The following is a 21,967-nucleotide window of genomic DNA, read 5'->3' as shown; positions in this document are numbered from 1 at the left end:
TTAGATTGTCACGAGCACAGTCCAGTCACTATACCGACTTTGACAACCTTCGATGAGGCAGCACATTATTCATAACACTTTTTTTTCAACTTATTTCCTTGTGATGAGAGAATGTCCAGACTTTTGACTTCAAGGAAAGCTGCATATTCTGTGTTCTCAGCGAATCGATTTCAATCTAATAACTTGCCGGACGAGTTCCTTGAGAGATAACAAAGTGCTTGATCTGACACGATGATGCGTTATCTATATCCTGCCTCAAAGCATACTCTTCGCGGCTTTCGTGCTTGCTTGAATTGCGTCATCATAAGTTAAAACATTGCCATTTTCATTCCAACTCCAAATCGCTTGCTCTCTCCACACGTTGTCATATTGCAGTTCTACAAGGACTGGAACTTCCACTGCGTCTGTTCTTTGCCGTCAATGCACTCGGCGCTAGTCATGGCGCCCATCGGCATGTGAGGGTGGTGGGGTGGTGGAGGCAGCTGCGACGCCATGGTCGTCATCGGGCTGTTGTTCATAGCACTGGAAGCCATCTGGTGGTTGATGGCGCCGGGAAACTGCGGCATGTGGGCGGAGAGGTAGTCGAGGCCGGGCCCGAAGTACGGGGACTGGTAGCCCTGCGCGGCGGTGTAGCCTGCAGCCGGCTGTGCGTTGGTCATAGGGTAGGAATGCTGCATACAACTGTTATTGCTCATGTTCGCTGGTAAATGGTCGCTGGACATGACAGGCTGGGGTGCAATAGAGGCAGGGCTCCAAATGCTGTTGTTATTTGGCATGCTGGACGACACAGAGGGCGAGGCCTTGAAAGGCGGTGTCTCACTCGACGTGCTGGCCGGTGCGTCTGAATCTCGCGATGTCGGTGGGGGCGTCTTCTTCTTAGCAGGGCGTGGCTTGTTGGCCGAGCTGTTATTGTTGCTGCCATTTTGTTGTTGCTGCTGCTGTTGCCGACATTTCGCTCTCCTATTCTTGAACCATACCTGTAATCGACAAGCAAACACATGAAACACTTTGTTAGAAAATGATATGAATGTGATGTAGTAATATTACCAGCAGAATACTTTAAAGAAACCATAAATGTCATTTGACATATTTTTTAAAAATCATACGTCTTTTCACACGCGCATAATACATTCATAGGATGATATGTATAATCTGTAGCACTGTAATTACTTTACTTTCGTTAATTAGACACTTTATATCATACGCATGAAGTTCGCCATTTCTCACACAAATCACAAAAGGTTGTAGCTTTCTCTGTCAATTGAATTCCATGCAATGTCTGCGGCTGACCAGGGAGGTTAGTAGTACACAAGGCATGGCCAGGCGCTAACAAGAGCGGTCCTTCAACCCTTCGAAATCAGAGTCAATAATTGCACAGCACACACGACAACGCATTAAAGTCCGGGCTGAGATCGGACCAACGCAATACGCCCTGTGTATTGATAACCACGAGCTGGCGGCTTGGGTCTAGTCAACACACACTAACCATGGGGCTGGTGGGATGTATAAGTCCAGCTATTTATCGATTGACAATGACAATGCCTGATTTCTACCGGATAAGACAGACAACATCCTATACATCCAACACATATACATAAATTAACACTGAAGCAATGGTTTTTAAGAATCATAATATACTCAGTAGGTTTTGGCTACTGCAGGTAGAAACGAAAATCTAGTATGTTACTTTCAATGATCCTATTTCATCGCAGTAATGACCACCGACATTGATCATTATCTCATCCAATACGTCCATCCATGTCAACGTTTTCAAATTGTCATGGCTGGTTTGAGGTGGGTTTTTTTTTAGCTTTTAGTTTTGTTTTTATGTTTCATTTTTGCTTTGGTAGGGTTTGTGATGATCATGTTCACGTTGTTGAAGGGCATGGTTTAATTGACTCTATTGGAAAAGCCTAGCTTCCGCATCTATATCTACCTGCGGCTCTCGACAGATGTCTTTTTGTTTTGGTTTCTTTCTTTTTTGTGTTTATTTTTAATACATGTCTGCAAATCAAGTGAAATTCGTCGAATACAATAAAATATATCTTCCCATGTCAGGTGAAAAATGATGAATAGCGTGTGAAGAGGTATCTCTTTGTATCAAAATAGTTACGTAACAACGATAGCTGTATTGATTCAAATGCCAACACACACATATAGGCACAAAGCGAATCACTGTGTACAGAGAACTTATTTGAGTGGGTGTGTGTGTGTGGGTCCGTGTGTGTGTGTTGTGCGTACTTTCAACACCATAATGATGAGCCGCAGTGTTATCGCGTTAATATGCCTTCATGACTACCTGCTCACCTGCTTACTGCTCAAAGTAGTAATCCGTTTCAGTTTTTTCCTTTGTCGAGAGCGCCATTTATCCTCGCATTCGACATGATCAACAAGAATTTCGTTTATTATACAATTCAAACTATTTTCATGCGTTTCGTGTACTGGAATGAAGCCAACACCATCAGAACTCACAATGCGCAATTATTTCGATAGAGTATATTAGGACGTGTGAACCAACTGGCTAAAATCCTCTGAATTCACATTGGTCTGCATTTTAACTTCATTATTTTCAGTAGATTTATGTATGTATGTATGTATGTATGTATGTATGTATGTATGTATGTATATTTATCTATTTATCTATCTGTCTGTCTGTCTGTATATGTGTGTGTGACATATACATATCATTCAACAATGTGAACAGTTCGTAATATCTGATCTCCAGTGTCTTTCATACTGTCAAACTCTGATTTTGTGTATATAAGAAATTATGAATTAATACAGATGAGATTTGAGATTCCAGCCCTAAAGTGCCTTAAATAAAGTAAGGATCTGTGTGTAATCGGACTTGCTATTCTCAATGTGTTTTTTCCCATTGACTTTAGTGTCGCGATAAACCTTTCAGCTTGAATGGCTTCTCAGCATGGCGATAATGGATGTTCGTAGATTTCTCGAGATTGACAACATAATTCTCAAAACGTTTGTGTTATGGAGTGGTTTCTTCAGGCACATGAGTACCATCATGATACCGCTCAACCAGCAATGTTGCAAAATTTCTCAAATTGTGCCGCAATTTTAAACAATATGTTAAATATGCTTTATCATTGTCTCTATGCGCAAGTCTGCTTTGAAAGATAATTGCATTCCTTATCAGATGATGAGTAGTCATGAACTCATATGTAATATGCTGCTGACACTCCAGATTTCTGTCCCGTGACCTTTCTATACAAGGTGGTTCACTATTCTATTTTCTTTACAAGGTTGAGTTAAAGATGTAATGACTCGTAATGTCCCTGACTAGATGCTCTTACTGGCTCCTAGAAATCGTTTTCAAATCATCCTTGACACGGCTAACGATCAAATCATGCAATTATTGTCACTTAATTAGATCGGGGACGTGCGTAAGTGACAGTCTATTCTTAAAAAAAAGTATTCCGCAAAACACGACGTTTCATTTCGAAGCCCCACTATTGAGCACAGTCCCAATATTCTTGCTGAGTACTATTGTGCTCTACACGACTACTTAAAGTATATTTGTTGAGCAAAAAAAGAAAGAAATGAATTTCCTCCCCTGCCCCTGTCAACATCCAAACAGAATTTCCCCGAATCTTAAATAATGCTTAAGAGACTCATGATCGCTCTGATATCCGGTGGCAGATGACAGAAAGCCCAGAATGTGATAAAGATATTATCAATTAGCGACATGAGTGGGTTCCGACTCCATATGATGTGCCCATTATGTACTTGACGAAAAACTGCTCTGCCGTGGTTGGGATTCGGCCGATAATAGGTCGGACAACACGACTAATTGGAATGCTAATTAACGACGTGTCATCTAAAATGTCGCTTTCTTGAGGCTGACAATAGTTTTTGCTCGCGTGTAAGCAATGTCCAATGATGGGGGTAGAAATTAGTGTGCAGGAAATCTATTCTAAGAGTGGACAAGGGTCAGAAATATTGAAACCAGCCGGACCCGTAGAGATTGTTTGAAGCAAAGGAAACTGAAGGGCATTCACTAAAGGACGAATAAAGAGAAAACAGCAAAGAGCTAAATTTTATAAGGCTTCGTTTGGACAGAGATGTTTTTAACGGTCCATCTGACAATTTTCTACCGTATATACGGTTTTCCCCTCACAATGTGTTGCTCTTGGCTTCTCGATTGTCAGAACTTCATCTTGAATTCTCTTCTATTGTAGCCCTGCCAGGTTGTATTTACAAACGTTCGGAGCAAAGTGCTCCTAATGGAAGTTTGTTTAGGTCCAACCCTTTCTCATTCACTGTAAAACGCATTGTCATCTTCGCCAGGGGGAGATGCTATATACGCGAAAGAGACATATACAAAGACTTTTAAAGGAAAAAGAAAGAAAACGTGTCATGATGATTGATCAAATTATGTGTTGTTGTTATTATTATTGTTATTATTATTATTATTATTATCATCATTATTACTATTATTATTATTGTTATCATTATTATCATTATTATCATTATCATCATTATTATTATCATTGTTATTGTTGTTGTTGCTGTTGCTGCTGCTGTTGTTGTTGTTGTTGTTGTTGTTGTTGTTGTTGCTGTGGTGGTGGTGGTGGTGGTCGTGGTGGTGTGGTGTGGTGGTGGTGTGGTGTGGTGGTGGTGTGGTGTGGTGGTGTGGTGTGGTGGTGCTGGTGGTAATTGTGGTGGTTTGCTGCACATTCGGGAGAATGCAAAATGTTTGATGCCTTCAGTTTTCGAAATCGCCTGAAATAGATAAAAAAAAAAAGGTCAGTAGATTTTATACCTTCACCGGTGCCCTGATAATTTTGTCAAATGTTGTTCGCCAACAAAGTGTGTACCAACGCGAAAACTTTGAAGAGTCAAATCACTGAGATAACAATATTCAAAACCAAAAGGACTAAGAGTACTAGAAGTACTCTATATACTCTTATTCTCTTATGTTACATGGAACACAGTCATGTCGGTAATTGAAGTACAGGTGGTCTTCTTTTTCTTTCTTTTTTAGAATGATAAGCTTTGCGATTTTTAGGCCGACTAGCATGAGCAAGACTTCATGTCGATTGGCAATTGATATCTTCCGCTTTAATGATTATTTCCAATGAAATAAACGAACAATATTGTATGTTTACTATCTCGAAGCAACAAATTAGTTATAGAAAAAATAGAATCGTATTTCTCTGACAGCGACAGATGAGTGTCTTTTAATTGGAATCTTATTAGAATACATGCCGGCTATCACCTCCCTTCATATTCTTAACAATGAAAATAGCCATTAGAATTTGAATGAACTCCTGTTCGACATAGTCATACGTTCTTTACCGTAAACCTTGTCAAAGAGAGAGAGAGAAAGTGGGGGGGGGGGGGGGATGGTGAGAGAAACTTTGGCTCTGGGAGACCTACAGAAAGATCATTGAACTCAATTCGAGAATAGTATTCATCCAGGTCCTCTGCCACTGTTCACCACCGCTATCCCCTTATTCTCCTCTGCACGCTGAGTTGCGTTTCGTTTCGACCTGATGTTTTGCATCGTGAGTGTTTGTGGATGGGACTGTGGAAACAGGCACGGAAGAAGGTTGGTGAGAACACCGGGGACTGGGAGAAAAAGGCCCTTGCTTCAACACTGGCACTGGCAAGTTGAGTGACCGATAAGTAGGCCGCGTTTCTATGCTTAACAAATAAGAGCACCGTTCGAGACGGGAGCTTTTAAAATTACTAGTGTCGACTTTCTGGGATAGGTTTCAGAAAGTAGTGCGCACTTCAAGTAGGAATACCCTTCAATTCTAGCACGTTTCAAAGGACCACAGGGTCGGTGTTCCAGATTGCTGTCACTTTTTTTCCCCTTCTTTCACTCTCTTCTCTTAACATTTGGACGTCGCACAAAACAGGCGCTCCAACAATGGACGGCCCAGTCGGCAACGCACAATACCAATAGAGTTTTCTAATCGAGACTTGGGATTCAAATTTCGGTCAATTACCGTGTAAAAATGGAGCCGTGGAAAGGGGAGTTGTGGCGAAGTTCACCAGGGTCACCGCGACGCGAAGGCAACTTGAGTTGAGAACACATTAACAAGTCATGGTTGCTAGACTCCCACTCACCCCTTACCACACGTTCACACCCCGGGGCACTTCCACGTCCATTTCTCAATCTTATTCAGGGTAGAAGCCGACAAAAGGTTCGGCGAAAATGGGGGGAAAGGAGTTTAAAAAGAACGAAAAAAAAATCCCACACCTGGGCTCTCAGACACTCCATACCCACACGTGGATCAGAACCTGTGAGCATGCAATACCAGGCCTAAAATGACATTCCACTAGTAGGCGAGCTAGTTTGGACCAAGACTTTATCGAGGGACTGCCGAGCCCATGCATGCATGGTGAGGGGGGACCGGCCTCGACGGCACATTGAAAGCGGGGCTAATTAGACAAGCCAGCACTTATTCACGCAGCCTACAGCCCAAGGCTCTGCATGGGTCTTCCACTGTTTGAATGTAAGATCGATCCATTGTGTGCAAGCCCATATAGCCCCTGCGGCTCGAGCACCCGCCCCACAATGCAGCCCCATTCTCTTCCTCTTGGTTACACCGACAATCTTACAAGGAACAACTAGAAACATGAGATTCCAATTCTGTTTTCACATGCCAAAATACCGAGCTTTACCCCCTTCAAAATGTAACGAATTGCCAAGTTACCGTTGAGGAAATAGAGATAGAAAGAGAGAGAGAGAGAGAGAGAGGGGGGGGGGGGGTAGAGAGAGAAAAAAACCACGTGATACAGACATTATTCCGATGTGCATTTAAATGAGGCGGCTTGAAGTTCATCCGACAATTTTCACCATCTCCCCGAAAAAACAGCGACAGAAGTAAAACTTGAGCGCGACATCGACCAGTAAATCGCCTTGTCCCGTCGGACGGATTAACTGCGTAAACCTTCATGTACACAGGAAAATGGTTTGCACAAAGGAATACAAGGTATTAGGGTTTATTTAGCAGTCGTAATGCAGGAAATCAAAACATATGCCGAAACTGCGCGTGGTGGTTGTATGAATGCTAAGAGAGAGAGAGAGAGAGAGAGAGAGAGAGAGAGAGAGAGAGAGAGAGAAAGATTAAGTGAGGTTAGGTGATGGTGGTGAAAGAACCAAACTTTTGTGATTGTTCGCTTGTATAGGTCTTTTATGGAACGGTAGGTGTTTCATTCAATGTCAACCGTATGAAAATAACCGGGCATGGTTAAGACGGCAATATAGTTTGTTTATACGTTCACATCTCCCGTTGATCTTGAGTGAGAGTTTTTTGATCGACCACTTCTGTCTTCCTACAGGAAGAGACAAATGACATCATAACAATCCTCGTCGATTCGTTCCAGAGGACTCCAGTCTTATTCATAAAACCTGTACAGGTCAGTGTAAATATCACATTCACAACTTGCTTGGGTAGGGCCATTAATGAATGGATCGCATGGCCCATGGCTAGTTACGTGTCGTTCCAAGAAACTGGTGCGTCGTCCATAGTGTGCTCGAGTTACATCTAGAGCACCACGGGAATAACACAAGCACTGCTGCGATATGTCCTTACTTAAAGGCAACATGATGAGAATTGAAAGTTTACACGATATCATGATGTCGTCATACTACAACCCTGATGCAACCTCTGAATTGCCAGCGAATTAGCAAATTTTCAACTCTGCAACATAACTGCATTCAGAATCAATGAATGTCGTCAAAAGAGTAAGGTTGTTCGGTTTTACTGCGCCGCTTTCTTCCTCTCCAACTTTTTTTTTTCTCCAAAGCCTGCCACGAAGTGACGCACAACCCGCGTGACTGCAAAATCAAACGTTTGGAATGCTGAGGTGGATTGATTGATGGGTGGGTGTATTATGTACGTCTCTCAATCGACCTTTGTTGTGGCAGTAACTCTTTGGATGTCGATAACTCGTACATGCTTCTTTTTTTTTCTCCGTAGTTTTCACTCTTGAAAAGTTTGCGTTTCTCTATAAAGGCATTGTCATCATTTGCGATATCTACTGTCTATATCCATGACGATGCATTGCTGTAATTAACATCGTTATTATTGGTGTCACTTGAATTGATAAGTGATAGTATATTTAGCAAGGCGCAGTCCAAAGAGGCGCAGAAAGCATTACTAAATCATTATAATCATCCAATCCACTTAAATTTCGTTAACCTTATATCAACTCCTTCAATGTATTCATTGCATGTCGGTAATTCAAACTTGGTGCCCCTACAGAAAGCGTTTTCTTGATAATTTCTCTGAATTCTAATGTAACTGCTTCTCATGTCGAACTCATTACATTCTCGCAGGAAGACAAACGGTTCCAATTCTGTCAACATTTTTGCAAAGCCTCAAAAGATAATTTGAAATCACATCCAGTCTTTGCATGAATCACGATATAATGCGAAGTGCTTGACGTGTGTTATTACACCTTTGTTTTCCGAATGTAGATTAGTAGCATTATTGGCTCAAGTTCCTGTATTATTTACGAGTAAACTCTCGTCACTTGTGAAAATCATACTGGAAGGAAAACTGTTAATATCGCCACATCCAGAATTACTCCTCAACAAGTTAAGGTAATCTCTCACTATATTGTATCAAGAAACACCTGTACGCGGCAGTCCACGCAGAATTTACCCCGACAAATTTCAAACATTACACCGCCGAACTCTTGGCACTTTTTTTTTTCTACACAAAAAAAGTCACGGAATTTCGTTCATAACAGGGTTGCCGTCGTGTATGCATTTAGTTACAGCAAAATCTATATGTTCAAAAATCGATCAAACACGTCGTTTATTGTCCTTTGTGTTTCAAGGCAACGTTTTGCACTGTTGTAAAACAAAGAGTTGCTATTAAAATGTTGGGGCTTTGTTGGCACGACCGACCTTGACTACTTTAGGAGAGACAGAGAGGGTAAGAAAGAGAAAGACAAAGAAAGAGAGAGAGAGACAGAGAGAGATATATAAAAGAAAATCAAAATGGACAGATGGACAGGCGGATATACACGGCGTTAGAGAAGTTGTTCACAATATTTCTATGTACAGACACTCTGAGGACGTATGTCGTTCTTTGTACCCTGTTGAATGAGAACGTCCTGCGCCTAACATGCCTAACATTTCATGGACAAACCCGTCTGGGTATGCTTGATGTTATTTGTCTGACAGCCATTTTGGTTTGTCTAACTACATTCAGGGATGTTTAAACCGTGCTTATAGGCTTCCGAGTACTAGATATTGTAAAACTTTTACACATTCACCCAATACACGCGCGCATGCATTACTTAAATCCTCCTCGCCTCAGCCGGGGTTTATATTCACCATACAGTCGAGAAAGAAAGGATATTGTTTTTATAACGCTCACATGTTTGTTCATTTACTTGTTTGATTGTTTGTTTGTTTTTCAATATGTATATATAAGGATAGGTTCTTCCTAGCTCTATGTTATTTACCAGATGTATACAAATTATGTTATTGTTATATTTATGATCATATTAATGATCATAGTAGATAACAATTCTTTTTCAAGACGTCACAATTTACAGAAAATAAAGACAAAGTGGTACCCTTTGCTCTCTTTGAGTAAGTAAAACGTCTTCAAGACGCCTTTGGACTAAATGTTAAAGTTCTCGTATTGACATCACCTGGTGACTAGGAGTGAAAACTCGCAAAACTTAGTCGGTAATTATATCCCTCGTTTTGTTGTAGTTTATAATTATCCTTACGGCGCCTTTTCCACAGGACTCATACGCTTCGGGAATGTCGTCCCTGGACCAGTATTGGATTCAAAGTGTGTACAAACTTCAAGACAAGTTCAATGAGTACATGAGACTTCATATTAGTATGTCCTCAAACTGTATTTGAATTATTCAACTGTTGGAAAGTAAGGAGGGGGTTTGTTCCATAGTCTCGGAGCAGAAGAGGAGAAAGCTGCATCACCAGTTACTTTGTTGTTAGATGATATTCAGTGGTTGTTTCGCTACATTGCGCCCACTCTCTGAAAGCGTACACACAACATTTTTGGAAAGGTTTGTAGAATAAGAATAAAGAAAGAGACGAAAATGGTCGCACCTGTACTCGTGATTCTGGAAGGTTGATCTTCATAGCCACCTCCTCTCTCATGAAGATATCGGGATACCTCGTCCGGCTGAACAATGTCTCCAGTACATCTAGCTGGGCTCGGGTGAACGTGGTGCGCTCTCGTCTCTGCTTTCTCGGAGGATCTGTGCATAAAAGAAATACACAAAGAAAATAAAAATTATACGATTTATTTCATAGTTTCTTCCAAGGACTACGCTAAAACTGCTCTACCAGTTCAGAGCTCAAACAAAGCTTGCTTTAATCCAATGCGGTGTGGTATCATTTTCAATATGTCATTGGTGATCCAGCTACCAATCCAAGCGTTCACAAATTAGTTTTAAGCGATTGTCTTGTATGGAAAAAGTTTATTATTAAACGACAGTTCTACAAAATTATCAGGCTCAAATCACGCAGCTGCAGCTCCAAGAGCAAAGACCCAGGAAGCGAGAGAAAACATCTCCTACACAGCTGTCGTATATGGATTCTCATCACTCCTTTATCAACTTAGATAAGAAAGTAGTCCCCATACTCATTTGTCATTATTGAAATGTATGAAAATGCAACGATACATTGATGTTTGGGTTCTTTACCATGTCACTCAGTTTTTAAAAACGAAAGCAGAATGAACTTACACCGCACTGTTTTATACTTAAGTGTTGCCAATTTAGTCTAAGACTACACCGAACGTGTTAGAGAAATGTTACTTGTTCCTTGCGTTTGTGGTGTCCTGATATTTGGAAAGAATATTAGCAAAGTTGAATTAGACAGCTCAATTTCACTCGATTGCTGGAATTCACCAATGCCCTACATGGATTGTCAGGCGAGTTTACCTTTCCTTATTAAATGACATTAACTTAGAAAAAATGTAAGAGGGTGGCAAAACTTGCTAGTATTCTGGCGTGCAATTTATACCAATGTAAAAGACCACCTCGTCTACCCGTCTCGATGGCAATTAGCTAATGAAAAGAGAAAATTGGGCTGAAACCGGAGACAAAAGCGTAGAAAGCAAAGCGGTGTGTGATCTTCTAGTCGTGCCAATTTGGACAAAGACGTGGGGTGTTTGGAAGTAAATGTCGAGGTGCAAGTTCAATGTCACCAGCGTTTGCCGGCAATGTGGACTAGGACCCGAGCCACGTACTCCTATCTCTCTCTTCACCGTTTGAAAATGCTTAGAGCACAATGAACACGCGTGATCATACACACGACAATAACAGCTTTATTCTTTCCTCCTCTTTTTTTTTCTAGGTGACAGCTATCATAAAAAATGAAACATTTGGGACTGGAAAGAATCGACGAAGTTTTGTGGGCGTCGGCAACCTTAAAGCAGGCCACCTTTAGCCCCCTGTCCATTGTGGGTAGTGATGGAGAGAGAACAGCGGACGGGTTGCTCAGAAGGAGGCCGACCCAGCGCCGATAGGCTACAGCGCTATCAGATGTCGCTCGTCAATGGAGCTGCATGGCCAAGACAAACTCTCAAGTTTAGGTTCCACAGAATGGGCCTTTACAAAAGTGGATAATTGGTCTCCTTTTTTTAGAGGGCGGCAAATTGCGCTGGTAGTCTGGTCTACCTAGAATGGCGAAAACGCTCTTGGTGACCTTGGGCACCAAACTCGAGATTCGAAGCCGGCGTGGTCACTCTCTGGGCACGGATACGAGTCGGTTCAGACACGCTCCTGACAAAGCCCAACTACATGACAATCCAGCAGCAAGGAATGGAGAAGAGAAAAGAACCACATCAACCAACAGTTTTGCAAGAAGGCTAACTTTCACAAAGAAACCGCTACACACGCTTACAAGAGAAGTATGTGTTGTTCTATGGCGGTATCGGTCTATTGAACTCTTTGAGTTGCATATTGTAGGTGCCTTTATGATCTAATAATTGGTTTGGGTCGTGATACAATCTTGAACGTCAAAAGAATTCCCTGTAAATCAACAAGTGCGGCCAATATTATTTGTGGGCGCGGAGAAGCTTGTATAAACGCAGTTGAATGTTATGGCATCTATGAAAGTTATATTCACGATATCACTCTAATAGGGGAAATGGCCGCCATCTACTAGCAAGATTGCCGAGATAGTAACCGATCTACGAAAAGAAACTTTATTCAACTCTTCGCCTTTCTGACGAGATGTGGTGAAGAGATCAGAGTAAAAGACGTATCCTACGTAGGTTGGTGTAACGATAACAATATTTTAGGCACGCCGCTCCAAATATTGACTAGATCGTCGCGATTGTGAGCTTGTAGAAAATAGGGCCGCCAAAAGCAGTGATGTTTAATCGGTTGTGGAACACATTGTCACTACCTGACATGGCCAATCTAGGGCGATGTACATAGACTCTTTGGTTGTGTCTTTTAGGGGCAAAGCCTATGAAACCATTTCAACAACGAAAGTGGTAATATTTTTTTTGAAGAATAGTCAAGGCAAAATTGTCTGCGACAGATCAAGACATTGTTTTCTTTTTGGTGATAGACCTCAAAAATGAGTCGTAAATAAAGTGAGAGCAGTCCTGACTGCAAAGTAGGACGTACATCAAACAAACACATGCCATTACACCTTAAGATCAAAATGTCAATTAATCTTTGCAGATAAAAACCTCCCCCGTCAACTACCCGTTACCTGAAACGAAAATCATGTTCATGTTACTATCACTAGACTATTCGAGGACAATGGGTTTTATAGAATTGATCTTTGAAAATCGTCCGCCGTCCTGCTTGGGTTGTTGATTCATATACGCGATACAAGTCGGCATGGGCCTTGGTGGGACTTTTGTAGGCGGTATTATGGTTAGTTCAATGCGTGGATTGTTTTATCATGATTATCATCATCATAATTGCTTTAATTGGCCATTGTCATGAATCAATTGAGGCACCTCTCTCAAAGGACTAGTGAATTAGTTACACAAATAGTAGGTACACATGCGCTGCAATCGACTGGCTCGCACTCGTGCCTGATTGTATCAAGGGTATTAGACCGACTACTAATGCTATTAGAAGACTTAAGTATAAGCTGCATGCCAGCTAAGCGATCCAATGTTGATTTTAGGGAAATTTACGAAATCCCTGGCGGCATTCGTACATGACAATGCTCCTTAACATTCCTCTTGTTGCTGTACTTCAAATCCGCATGCAATTCGAAAATATCATTCTTATTTCGAGTTTTACTGTGATTGTAACTTTTCAGCTAATTTCACAAAGTGTACCCTCTGTTCAAGAATACGTTATTTAGGTTTACCGTGATTGTTGTCTGTTATTGACCCAAAGCAACAAGTGTAATGACCCCCATCCCTCTCCACGCCTACAAAATGGCAATGTACCATTCAAACTCAAAACATTAAACTAACCAAGTTTCAAACTTAAATTCTTAACGATTTTTTGGAGTGAGACAACCGTGTGTGGTGATTTCGGCGATTCTCACGGCTTACCAGTAGACGACGTCCTTTCACTGGAAGGCTGCGCGGGCAGTTGGGGCGGGTACAAGGGGTGCTGTTGGGGTACGCTAGGCAGCGCGACGGCACCCTCGCCAAAAAAGGCAGCGGGGTAAGGGTGCTGGTAGTTATAGTGGAATGATACTGGATACGGTATTCTGGTGGCGCCATAAGCGTCAAGTGGCGCCAACATGGGCCTGCAAGGATCGCCTGCACCCGGTGAGCTGGCATCAGATCTCACGTGTGCGATCTTCATGATCTCTTCCTTTTCCTCCGGTTCAAGTTTTATCACTTGGCTTGAAGTGGCAGCCATGTTCTTGGAAATGATCGTGATATGATTCGGATGGCTGTGGAGATCGAATTCAACTGGATATGGTGGCAATAACTTAACCCTTGCTCAAGACGCTAACTCATCCTTCTATGTGGAAGGGATTGATAGCCTTGAGTGCGTGTAATTGTGATCGCCACAAAAAAGGGAAAACTACGAGAGGAGTACCACCGACATTACTCGTGCATGAACAAGATGAGTCGCCGATTGACCACTTGACAACACAAACCGCCGCCCGAGAAAAATTCGTGGAAACAAGGAAGGGGGAGAATAGGAGATAAAAGGTGACTGTCAGCCACGCCATTCCTCGAACAATACACCTCTCGCATACCACAAAAGGGAGAAACAATGCCCAGACCAGCAACTTTTTGTAAGAATCTGGGAGTAAATGCAAAGACTGGTTCGTTCGCACCTTGTTAGTTAAAGAGGTAGGCTAATCCATGGTGGCCATTCAAGTAGTATTATAATGTGAAAAGAACAATCTCACGAACTGGGGCTTGGTCAACTCAGTGTTAAATGACTGGGGACAGGAGATGTACAAACTATAAACGGACGATGTCAATTGGCGCGGTTTGCATAGCCATCATTAAATGGCCATAAATGTAATTTATTGCCAGTCTGTTCCGGCGCCGAAACGCGTGGGAATATGCTCCTTCTTATTTAGCTACGCTTATTTATATTTGATAATCTGGTTCATTCACCCTGACCATCAGGGGGAGGGGGAGGGGCAGCATCTAGAAGTTTTTGCTTAATTAACGTCCCTCAAACTATTGGAGTTTAAAAAAAAAGTAGTTCGATATTGAAGTAGTCAAGAAATGGTTAGGATTGTGTTGCATTAGAATACTGTGAAATAAAAACAACAAATAAGACAGGAGAACTCCTTAGATTTAGTTAGTCTCTTCTTTAGGCTATATAGATAGATGAGCCATGCTAACTTCCCATGTATTTAAAGACCCCTTTTCTTGAAGAACATATTCAGATTAAATAATACTAACGAGTGTTACAATCTCGATTTGTGTTCATATCGTGCTGCAAACGAATTATACATTAATTCACTTTTATACATCATGGCCAAAAATCAAAACTATACACCATGTCATGAAGTGTGATTGGTTAGACAAAATTGATAAACATTGAGCCGTCATGCGATTTTACAGTTTTGGAACTGCTAACGAGATTTGAAGTCTTATTAGAATTCTATTCTCCAGAACAAGAAGGAAATGTTGCCATCGGATATTTTTGGGCCGTATCACAGATTAGTAGTCATAATTCTCATATAGCACGTCATCAGTACAGCCGTTATGAGTCAAACCCATGTCAGCATGCTTGCTTCTATTTTGATAATTACGATACACCGGTCGAACAAATATCACTTTTGTCGTATTCGACAGTGTATTGACGGATTCATGTTTTCAAAAATGGTGACGAAATATAAGCATTTTAATTGATTAGAAGTTCTGTGTTGTTTCCCCCTCTGTATGTGCACATGGGTTTTGTGGGTTTCCCCCCTTGTTTAAGTGTGATTTTTTGTGCGATTCCTTTGTGGTTAGGTTTTTTTACAGAGTTTGGGACGTTATTCGGTCTTTATGATGACATGACTGCGGAAAAGCGGAAAAGCGCAACAAGTCTATCCAGAGTGACTACACCGAAACAGTTAAACAGTGAGGACTCAAAACGAAGCACGTCCTCAGTGGCGTGATGGGGCAATGTCTCCATAGTGTGAAATCGAAGATGACACCGTTTACCTCCGCTCTTCTTGCGATTACGTTAATTGGGGGAGTATCTTATCCAAAAGCGATCCCCCGGGGCTCTGGAGTGTCCATACTATCCCACCCTCAAATTGTTCTCAATTTACACCCGCCATTTCAGGCGAGCGAGGCGCTCTCCGCGGACCGAAACTCCGGCTGCTTTCGAACGAGCATCTTTCGCCCGCCGTCATAGGGGTATGACGTCACTTGGAAGTAGCAGAACAAGGCGCCCACGATAACGTTTTTCGCAGAATTCAGAGAATCATTCATTAACTATGTTTACTTGTTTGTTTCATCACCGGATGTTTGAGATGCAGATGGCGTCTGTTGATGTGTCAACTTGTATTCGGTTGATACCTCAATATTCGTGTTTCGTGCGGCATAGACGAAGTTCAGTTCGTGCAGAGAAAGCAATTGCAAAAACGTGAAAACATAAAGTGCGAAAAGAACACAAGAACAGGAGGTATGACATGAAAACATGTAAACAAGATAAATAAATAACGCGTAGACACGTTGTAGAAGGGGGGAGTAAACAGAAAACACAAAGACACCAACACTAAAAGTGCGAAGTAATAGGATAGACAGGGCGAGACTGAAGACAAACAAAACTTACGCTAATTTGGTAAATAATGATCTTGTGAGTGATGATGAAAGCCTTATTAACTTTCATTTTATCTAGGTCTTTTAGCAACAGTTTATTCTTGATGAAGACGTGTAATCTCGTTGCACTTCCACATCATAATAGACTTCTAATGGATTATTCAACCAAGTTCAGTATTTAAGAATGGCTGCTCAATGTTGAGTGTGGCGTAAACACAAGATGTTGATTGCCACAAGTCGCATAATTGCATGAAATAGCCATATCAAAATCCTTTCCAGATACAGACACCGGTGTTGGTGTGGGATAACAGCTCATCAGGATTATCCGTGTTAGATGGGATCAAGTTAAGTACTAGAATAGTATACCTAGTCTTCATAAATGGCTATAGCTGATCTCATTTAACCACTCATACAACTGGTAGTCCCACCCGTTGTCATTGACGCTATGAAAGTACCCCCCCCCCCCCCCCAACAAAAAAGTCACATAACCTGTACAGCTCACTCTCCTTCATTCTATTTTTTAGTTTCATGTCTTTATTCATTATAGACCCACGTGTCATTTTGAGGTCATTGTTTTCGTTTAACGTATGATAAGATAAGCATACATAAAGGCAGATGTAGTTCTGTAGCAATGATCGCTAACCATGAGTAGAATGCGAAAGAATTCGTCCATAAAACCCGGAAAATGCATACGTCGGGCATTTTTATAATTCATCTGAAAAAAGTTCGAAATTTCCGAAAAGTTGTTGCTAAGCATAAACAATTCCCATTTGATAAGTCTGTACAAATAATTAAATATTCCTTGCCATTGGGCAGTTTTCACTAATTTCACCGTGCACTGAATTTTGACTTGTAATCTTCACAGTTCGATATCATAATATATAACAGTATATCTAAAAATCATAAGCGCTCTCTGCACAGTTTTTTTTTTTGCATCGCCAGAACTGTTCAACTTTGACACTTCTAGTCTTTCCAAACAGATCGGTCAGGTGTATCTTTTATTTCTTTTGCGTCATGTGGACATTTTTAAAAGCTATCTAACCAGTAAGCGAGGAACATATTTAGAATTATTCACTCCATGTGCACTGTAAACATTAAACGAATCTCTAACCTGTCGAATTAGCAAAACACCTTTTCAATGAAACTATGACTGACTGGTAAAAAGTACCATAATGTTAGATTATAGTAATACAAGTATTATGTGCCAAGTAATGATAAGGTTCACAGCAGAGACTGCATATTATTATACGAAGACATTAATTCACGCATTTGCCACTGGCGGTGGTATTAGAAAAATCTTTTTAAACATTGAGAAAGAGAGAAATATGATGGAATTTTGTTTACCATTAGCAAAAAGTTGAGAGCCCGTGGTACAATACTGTCTGATACTCATGACTATTGTCTCTATACAATGTTGTTTCACAACTATAACCACGGGATAAAGAACATACAACGTGTGTATTTCTTGCTTTGATCTGGAAAGCTAAAAATAAGCTGACACTAAGAAGAATAGTGGGATACAACAGTTCTTACATGCGAATTGAGCAGCGATGTAACAACAATTATTTTCGCCGATTGAACAAGATCGACGATTCATTGTGTGGTTGATAAACATTTTCTTGTAATGACGTTTTAATAGTCGTTGCAGGTTTTGATTCTTTGTTAGCAAACAATAAAATGGCTCTGCTTTTCCTTGCATCAAATTCGAAGAATAAAGCGAAAAAGATCAAAACATGTACGTGCATATGCATTCTGAACATTCCCATCTCAATGTCAGTGAATTATGAAGTCCAGAAAAGTTTGATAAGTTCGAAAGACGACATTGATACAAGGAAACCGTCGGCATACAATGTCTTATTTCCGTTGTTACCAGTGTTACATAACTTCGATCAGGTGTTTTGATTACCATGAGGTAAATATACGTACGGTATATTCCTATTTATGAAATTGATCACAGACGATTATGCTCTTTGGCCCCATAACGCAGTGGTCTATGTTAGCTTTGTTTTCATCTACAACTTAGTAGGGGGTACTAGCTCCGTAAATCACAAGACCTGCGATGACCAAACATGTTGTGTTGAAATGGTTTTATCGATATTCCTTCGCGGCTTTTAATCGTCACAAAAAGACAAGTTGGTGGTATGCCTCTAGTATGTGAAAAGGAGAATAACTTTCCTCAAAAGCTAGCAGCGAACCTATTGTAACGACACATGTGCATGGGGTAATGAAAGGAAAGTAAAAGCCAGAGCCCGGATCGATCGGGCCTGAATAGAGGTTGCCGAGAAGGCTTATGTGGTCGTATGAGGTGCGTTGATTAGGTCCTGGTCCCTACAGTCAAAGTTATTCCATAGGATTCCGGCTCTGAAAGCAATGAGAACAATGATACACCCCTTCCCCTTGTTCCACGGACCCCATTCCAAGTCATTGGTACCCTTACCCCCTCAAATCAATCGATATACTCGCCTGTGTTTGGAGTTTTAACGATGGGGTGTTTTGTGATGGGGGGGAAAAGGGCCTCGGATTCTAAATTAACAACGAACAAAAGCAAGGAGCTACGATGGTGCACCATGTCTCTGGGTTACGGTGGTTTGAAAGTTGAAGGTGGAATTAGTATTGTGATTGGTTCAAGAACGTCTATTCATTTCAGAATGTAGATATTTAAAGGAGAAACAATGGAGCCGACACATAGATCCGGTCCGTTCGAGAGCCGGCCAAAAGTGTTAATCCGTCGGGCGTTTAACATTGATTTAGCCACTGACTGGAACTTCCGACTGAAATCAGCTTCTTGCAATATATCTACAAAAACATCAAGATATTTGGCTTCGAAATTAAGCTAGTAAATCTTAATCACATCCATGTCGCTTGTAATCTTCTGTTGTACCTTGCGATCTTGATAGATTATGAGCTTCCATTATAATTCATTGAAGCGACATTCCTTTAATCGTAGAGAACACACAAAAAGTGTTCTTTTTTATAAAGCGATTGGAGAACACAGCTATAAAAATTAAAAGTGAAATTGCAATAACGTGAAATACCCAAACACACTTTCTCTTTCTGTTGCCAGAATTCATGAAAAGCAGAGGCCGTGACTGTCACTAATTAGAATTGTGATCAGCAAAGCAATGATTCTCAGAACATGGTGAGCGGAAACCAAAACATACTTTTGATATTTGTCATCCGCATGACTTTCACAATCTTCACAGTGATTATAAATGAAAAGCAGCTTAAGCGACAGTGGCTATTATTTTAGTGTGAGATTGATGCAACAGAACAGAATAAAATATATTACCGAGAAAGTGGTCAATTTTGAAATAAATTATGTAAGACCAGGCATAATATCGATTCTCTGCAATTTCTACCGGTGTTCAATTATATTTATGTATTCTTGGTAACAGTAACCATCGGCTTTACAACCATTTGGGATAAACTTAAATAATCCGTGTTAACAAGTACATTAATTCGAATGTTATGTTCTTTTACATTTACATTGTAGTCGAGCTTAACAGCTGAGCAGGATTTTGCCAATATTCATGTATCTCTAACTTAAAATAAACGTTCTATGTAGACTTTGTCCGTGGTGGTTTCTTAAACAGCGTTCTAAGGTGAATTTTGTGCTGGCTCACGTGGAAGATTTACAAAATGGGAAGGGGGTGCTCAACTAAGATACAACCATTTCTTTCTTTCACATTATGCAGAATAAACTTCTGACGCTAGATCTTAGAAAGGTAGGAGAAAGCGGAAGATTGGGATATAAAAAAAAAAAACGCACTTCAACTCACGCGTCATTCAATTTTGATCATCCTTAAGTGAAAATATTCAATTTATGCGATTGTTAGCCTATTCTATTCCATCGAAGAATTAGTTTGATCTGTCGGACTTATTTGAAAAATAGCCTGTGGCTGAAAGGTCTTACCGTTCACAAGAGCTCAGAAAATAAATAAATCCAGCCATAATAACGTGCTTACAATATATAACTTACGATTTCACAAAAAGAGAATGAATAATGCAACGCGTGTTAGAGAGCCTATTATTATTCAGTGGAATTTGTCAAAGACTAGATTATTGCTCCTGATACAACTTAACCAGTCTTCCTGTGAGTAACAAATTGCGGCTTAGTTGCAATGAAGATAAAATAGCGAGCACTGCATACAGGGTATTACAGGTAATATGTTAGGTCAACATTACCCCCTGAGTGCAAATATTGCACCAGTAGGTGATTCCTATTTATGTTTTACTGCATTGAAAGCACAAATAAAAGTCCTCCTGTAATAGTTGCTTGATGTTGACTATTCAATATTCATACCATGAGTTTATTAACAATATCATTCAATTCATACTCCGGTGATGTTGCATAAAAACAAAATAATACAAAACTTGGGTCACCAAACACACTGTAAATGGATGTGATGTAGGCTCAGGATTGAAATGATTTTACAGAGTAAGTTTTGCCATTTTTGTATGTTTGGTTTGATTTGGTTTAGTGTTTATTTCAGCATTTTTCAGGTACATGCACACTTAGTTATTATTCGCGAGAATGTGACATGCAATAATTCTGGTTAAAACTGAGTTCATGATTACAAAAGAAAGGTACTAGTACCCTTTGTTACGTTCATCTGTCGTTTATCAAAGAGGAGATAAAAGATGATAATCGATGACAATATGCAGCCATGCAACTTTGAGACGTGATATTCATTGTCTGATCATTGTTATTATTTTGCGCCTTAACCCTTCGCGAAAATTCCGTAATGAAGTGTGATAAGGAAAAAAAAAGGAACAACACTATTTGAACAAACACAAAGATGATAGGATATTGATACAACAGTAAGCCAATGACGGACATTTTCGATTTCCTTGTTTTTATCTTGATGATAATTATAAAGCAAAGATGAACCCTTACCACCGCTTTCATGTTAACTTCAAGCTATCTTTCAAGTAACGCTGAAAAGATGTAGAAAATGCAAAATCATGACCAGATCAGGGAACAAAAACCTATCGAATAAAATCAAATACCTATGAAATATCAGTAAAAAAAAACAGTAACTCATATGCTTTGGACTTGCATTCGTAACTTTGAACTTACTTGGATATGACATAGCGGGGTGCATGAGTTCCACGTTTGGCGACGCCAGCGAACGCCCGTTGACCGTGTACGGGGAGTTGATGGCGTTCATCTTGTTTTGGTGGTGGTGCGGCGGCACTGGCGGTATGGTGTACGCCATGCTCGCGACCGGGAAGGTCCGGGGACCCGTCAGCGCAGAGTGATCCAGCTTGGCGGTGGTGGGCTCGAGCCGCCTGACAAACTGGAAAAAGGGATAAGATTCCGTGGTGAGATGTTGCCTCGGAAAATCTGTCTGCCCAAACTCTTGCATCAACTGGCTCTTCTGATGACACTTAGTGCGTATTCTTTTTCTGTACAATGTTCAAGACAAGGAAACACTTTTGCCAATGTATCCGCGTGGCTGATAATGATAGTCCGATACCGCCGTTACTTCTCAGAGTGTACACATTGCTCTAAATGATTACAGATATTCGGATTGGGAAAGTAGGAACAGTTCCAGATACACATGCATGCAGTTCTGCGTAGAATGTTGCAACCGTGGCAAGCGATTAGCAATGATTCGAAGAGACAAAATCAGATCACGAAATAAAAACTGGCACACACTGGAGTTAAGGATGATGAATGTACCGCCAATTGTGATGTGTAGTTGAGAGAGCGAGAGAGAGTTGACGATAATTACTCGACGTTCAATAGATGGTTATGAGATTACTCGTTAAGCACACATATTCGG

At 40.7% G+C, this 21,967-nt stretch overlaps 1 protein-coding gene across 1 annotated transcript; it reads right to left on the bottom strand.

The window, feature by feature from the left end:
- Positions 1 to 377: 377 nt before the first annotated feature.
- Positions 378 to 21,397, bottom strand: LOC139741665 (homeobox protein OTX-like). Its single transcript, XM_071652245.1, has 3 exons — positions 21,259 to 21,397; positions 10,070 to 10,221; positions 378 to 977 (listed from the first exon to the last, which is right to left on the bottom strand). The coding sequence occupies exons 1-3, from the start codon at positions 21,395 to 21,397 to the stop codon at positions 378 to 380; spliced, it is 891 nt and encodes a 296-aa protein (XP_071508346.1).
- Between the last annotated feature and the right edge of the window lie 570 nt (positions 21,398 to 21,967).

The sequence above is a fragment of the Diadema antillarum genome, unplaced genomic scaffold (genome assembly GCF_040938485.1).
Source record: "Diadema antillarum isolate AM-2024a unplaced genomic scaffold, OU_Dant_1.0 seq00000944_RagTag, whole genome shotgun sequence".
Taxonomy (NCBI): Eukaryota; Metazoa; Echinodermata; class Echinoidea; order Diadematoida; family Diadematidae; genus Diadema; species Diadema antillarum.
Note: the sequence above shows the minus strand (reverse complement) of the source record. Positions and strands in the feature narration are given on the sequence as shown.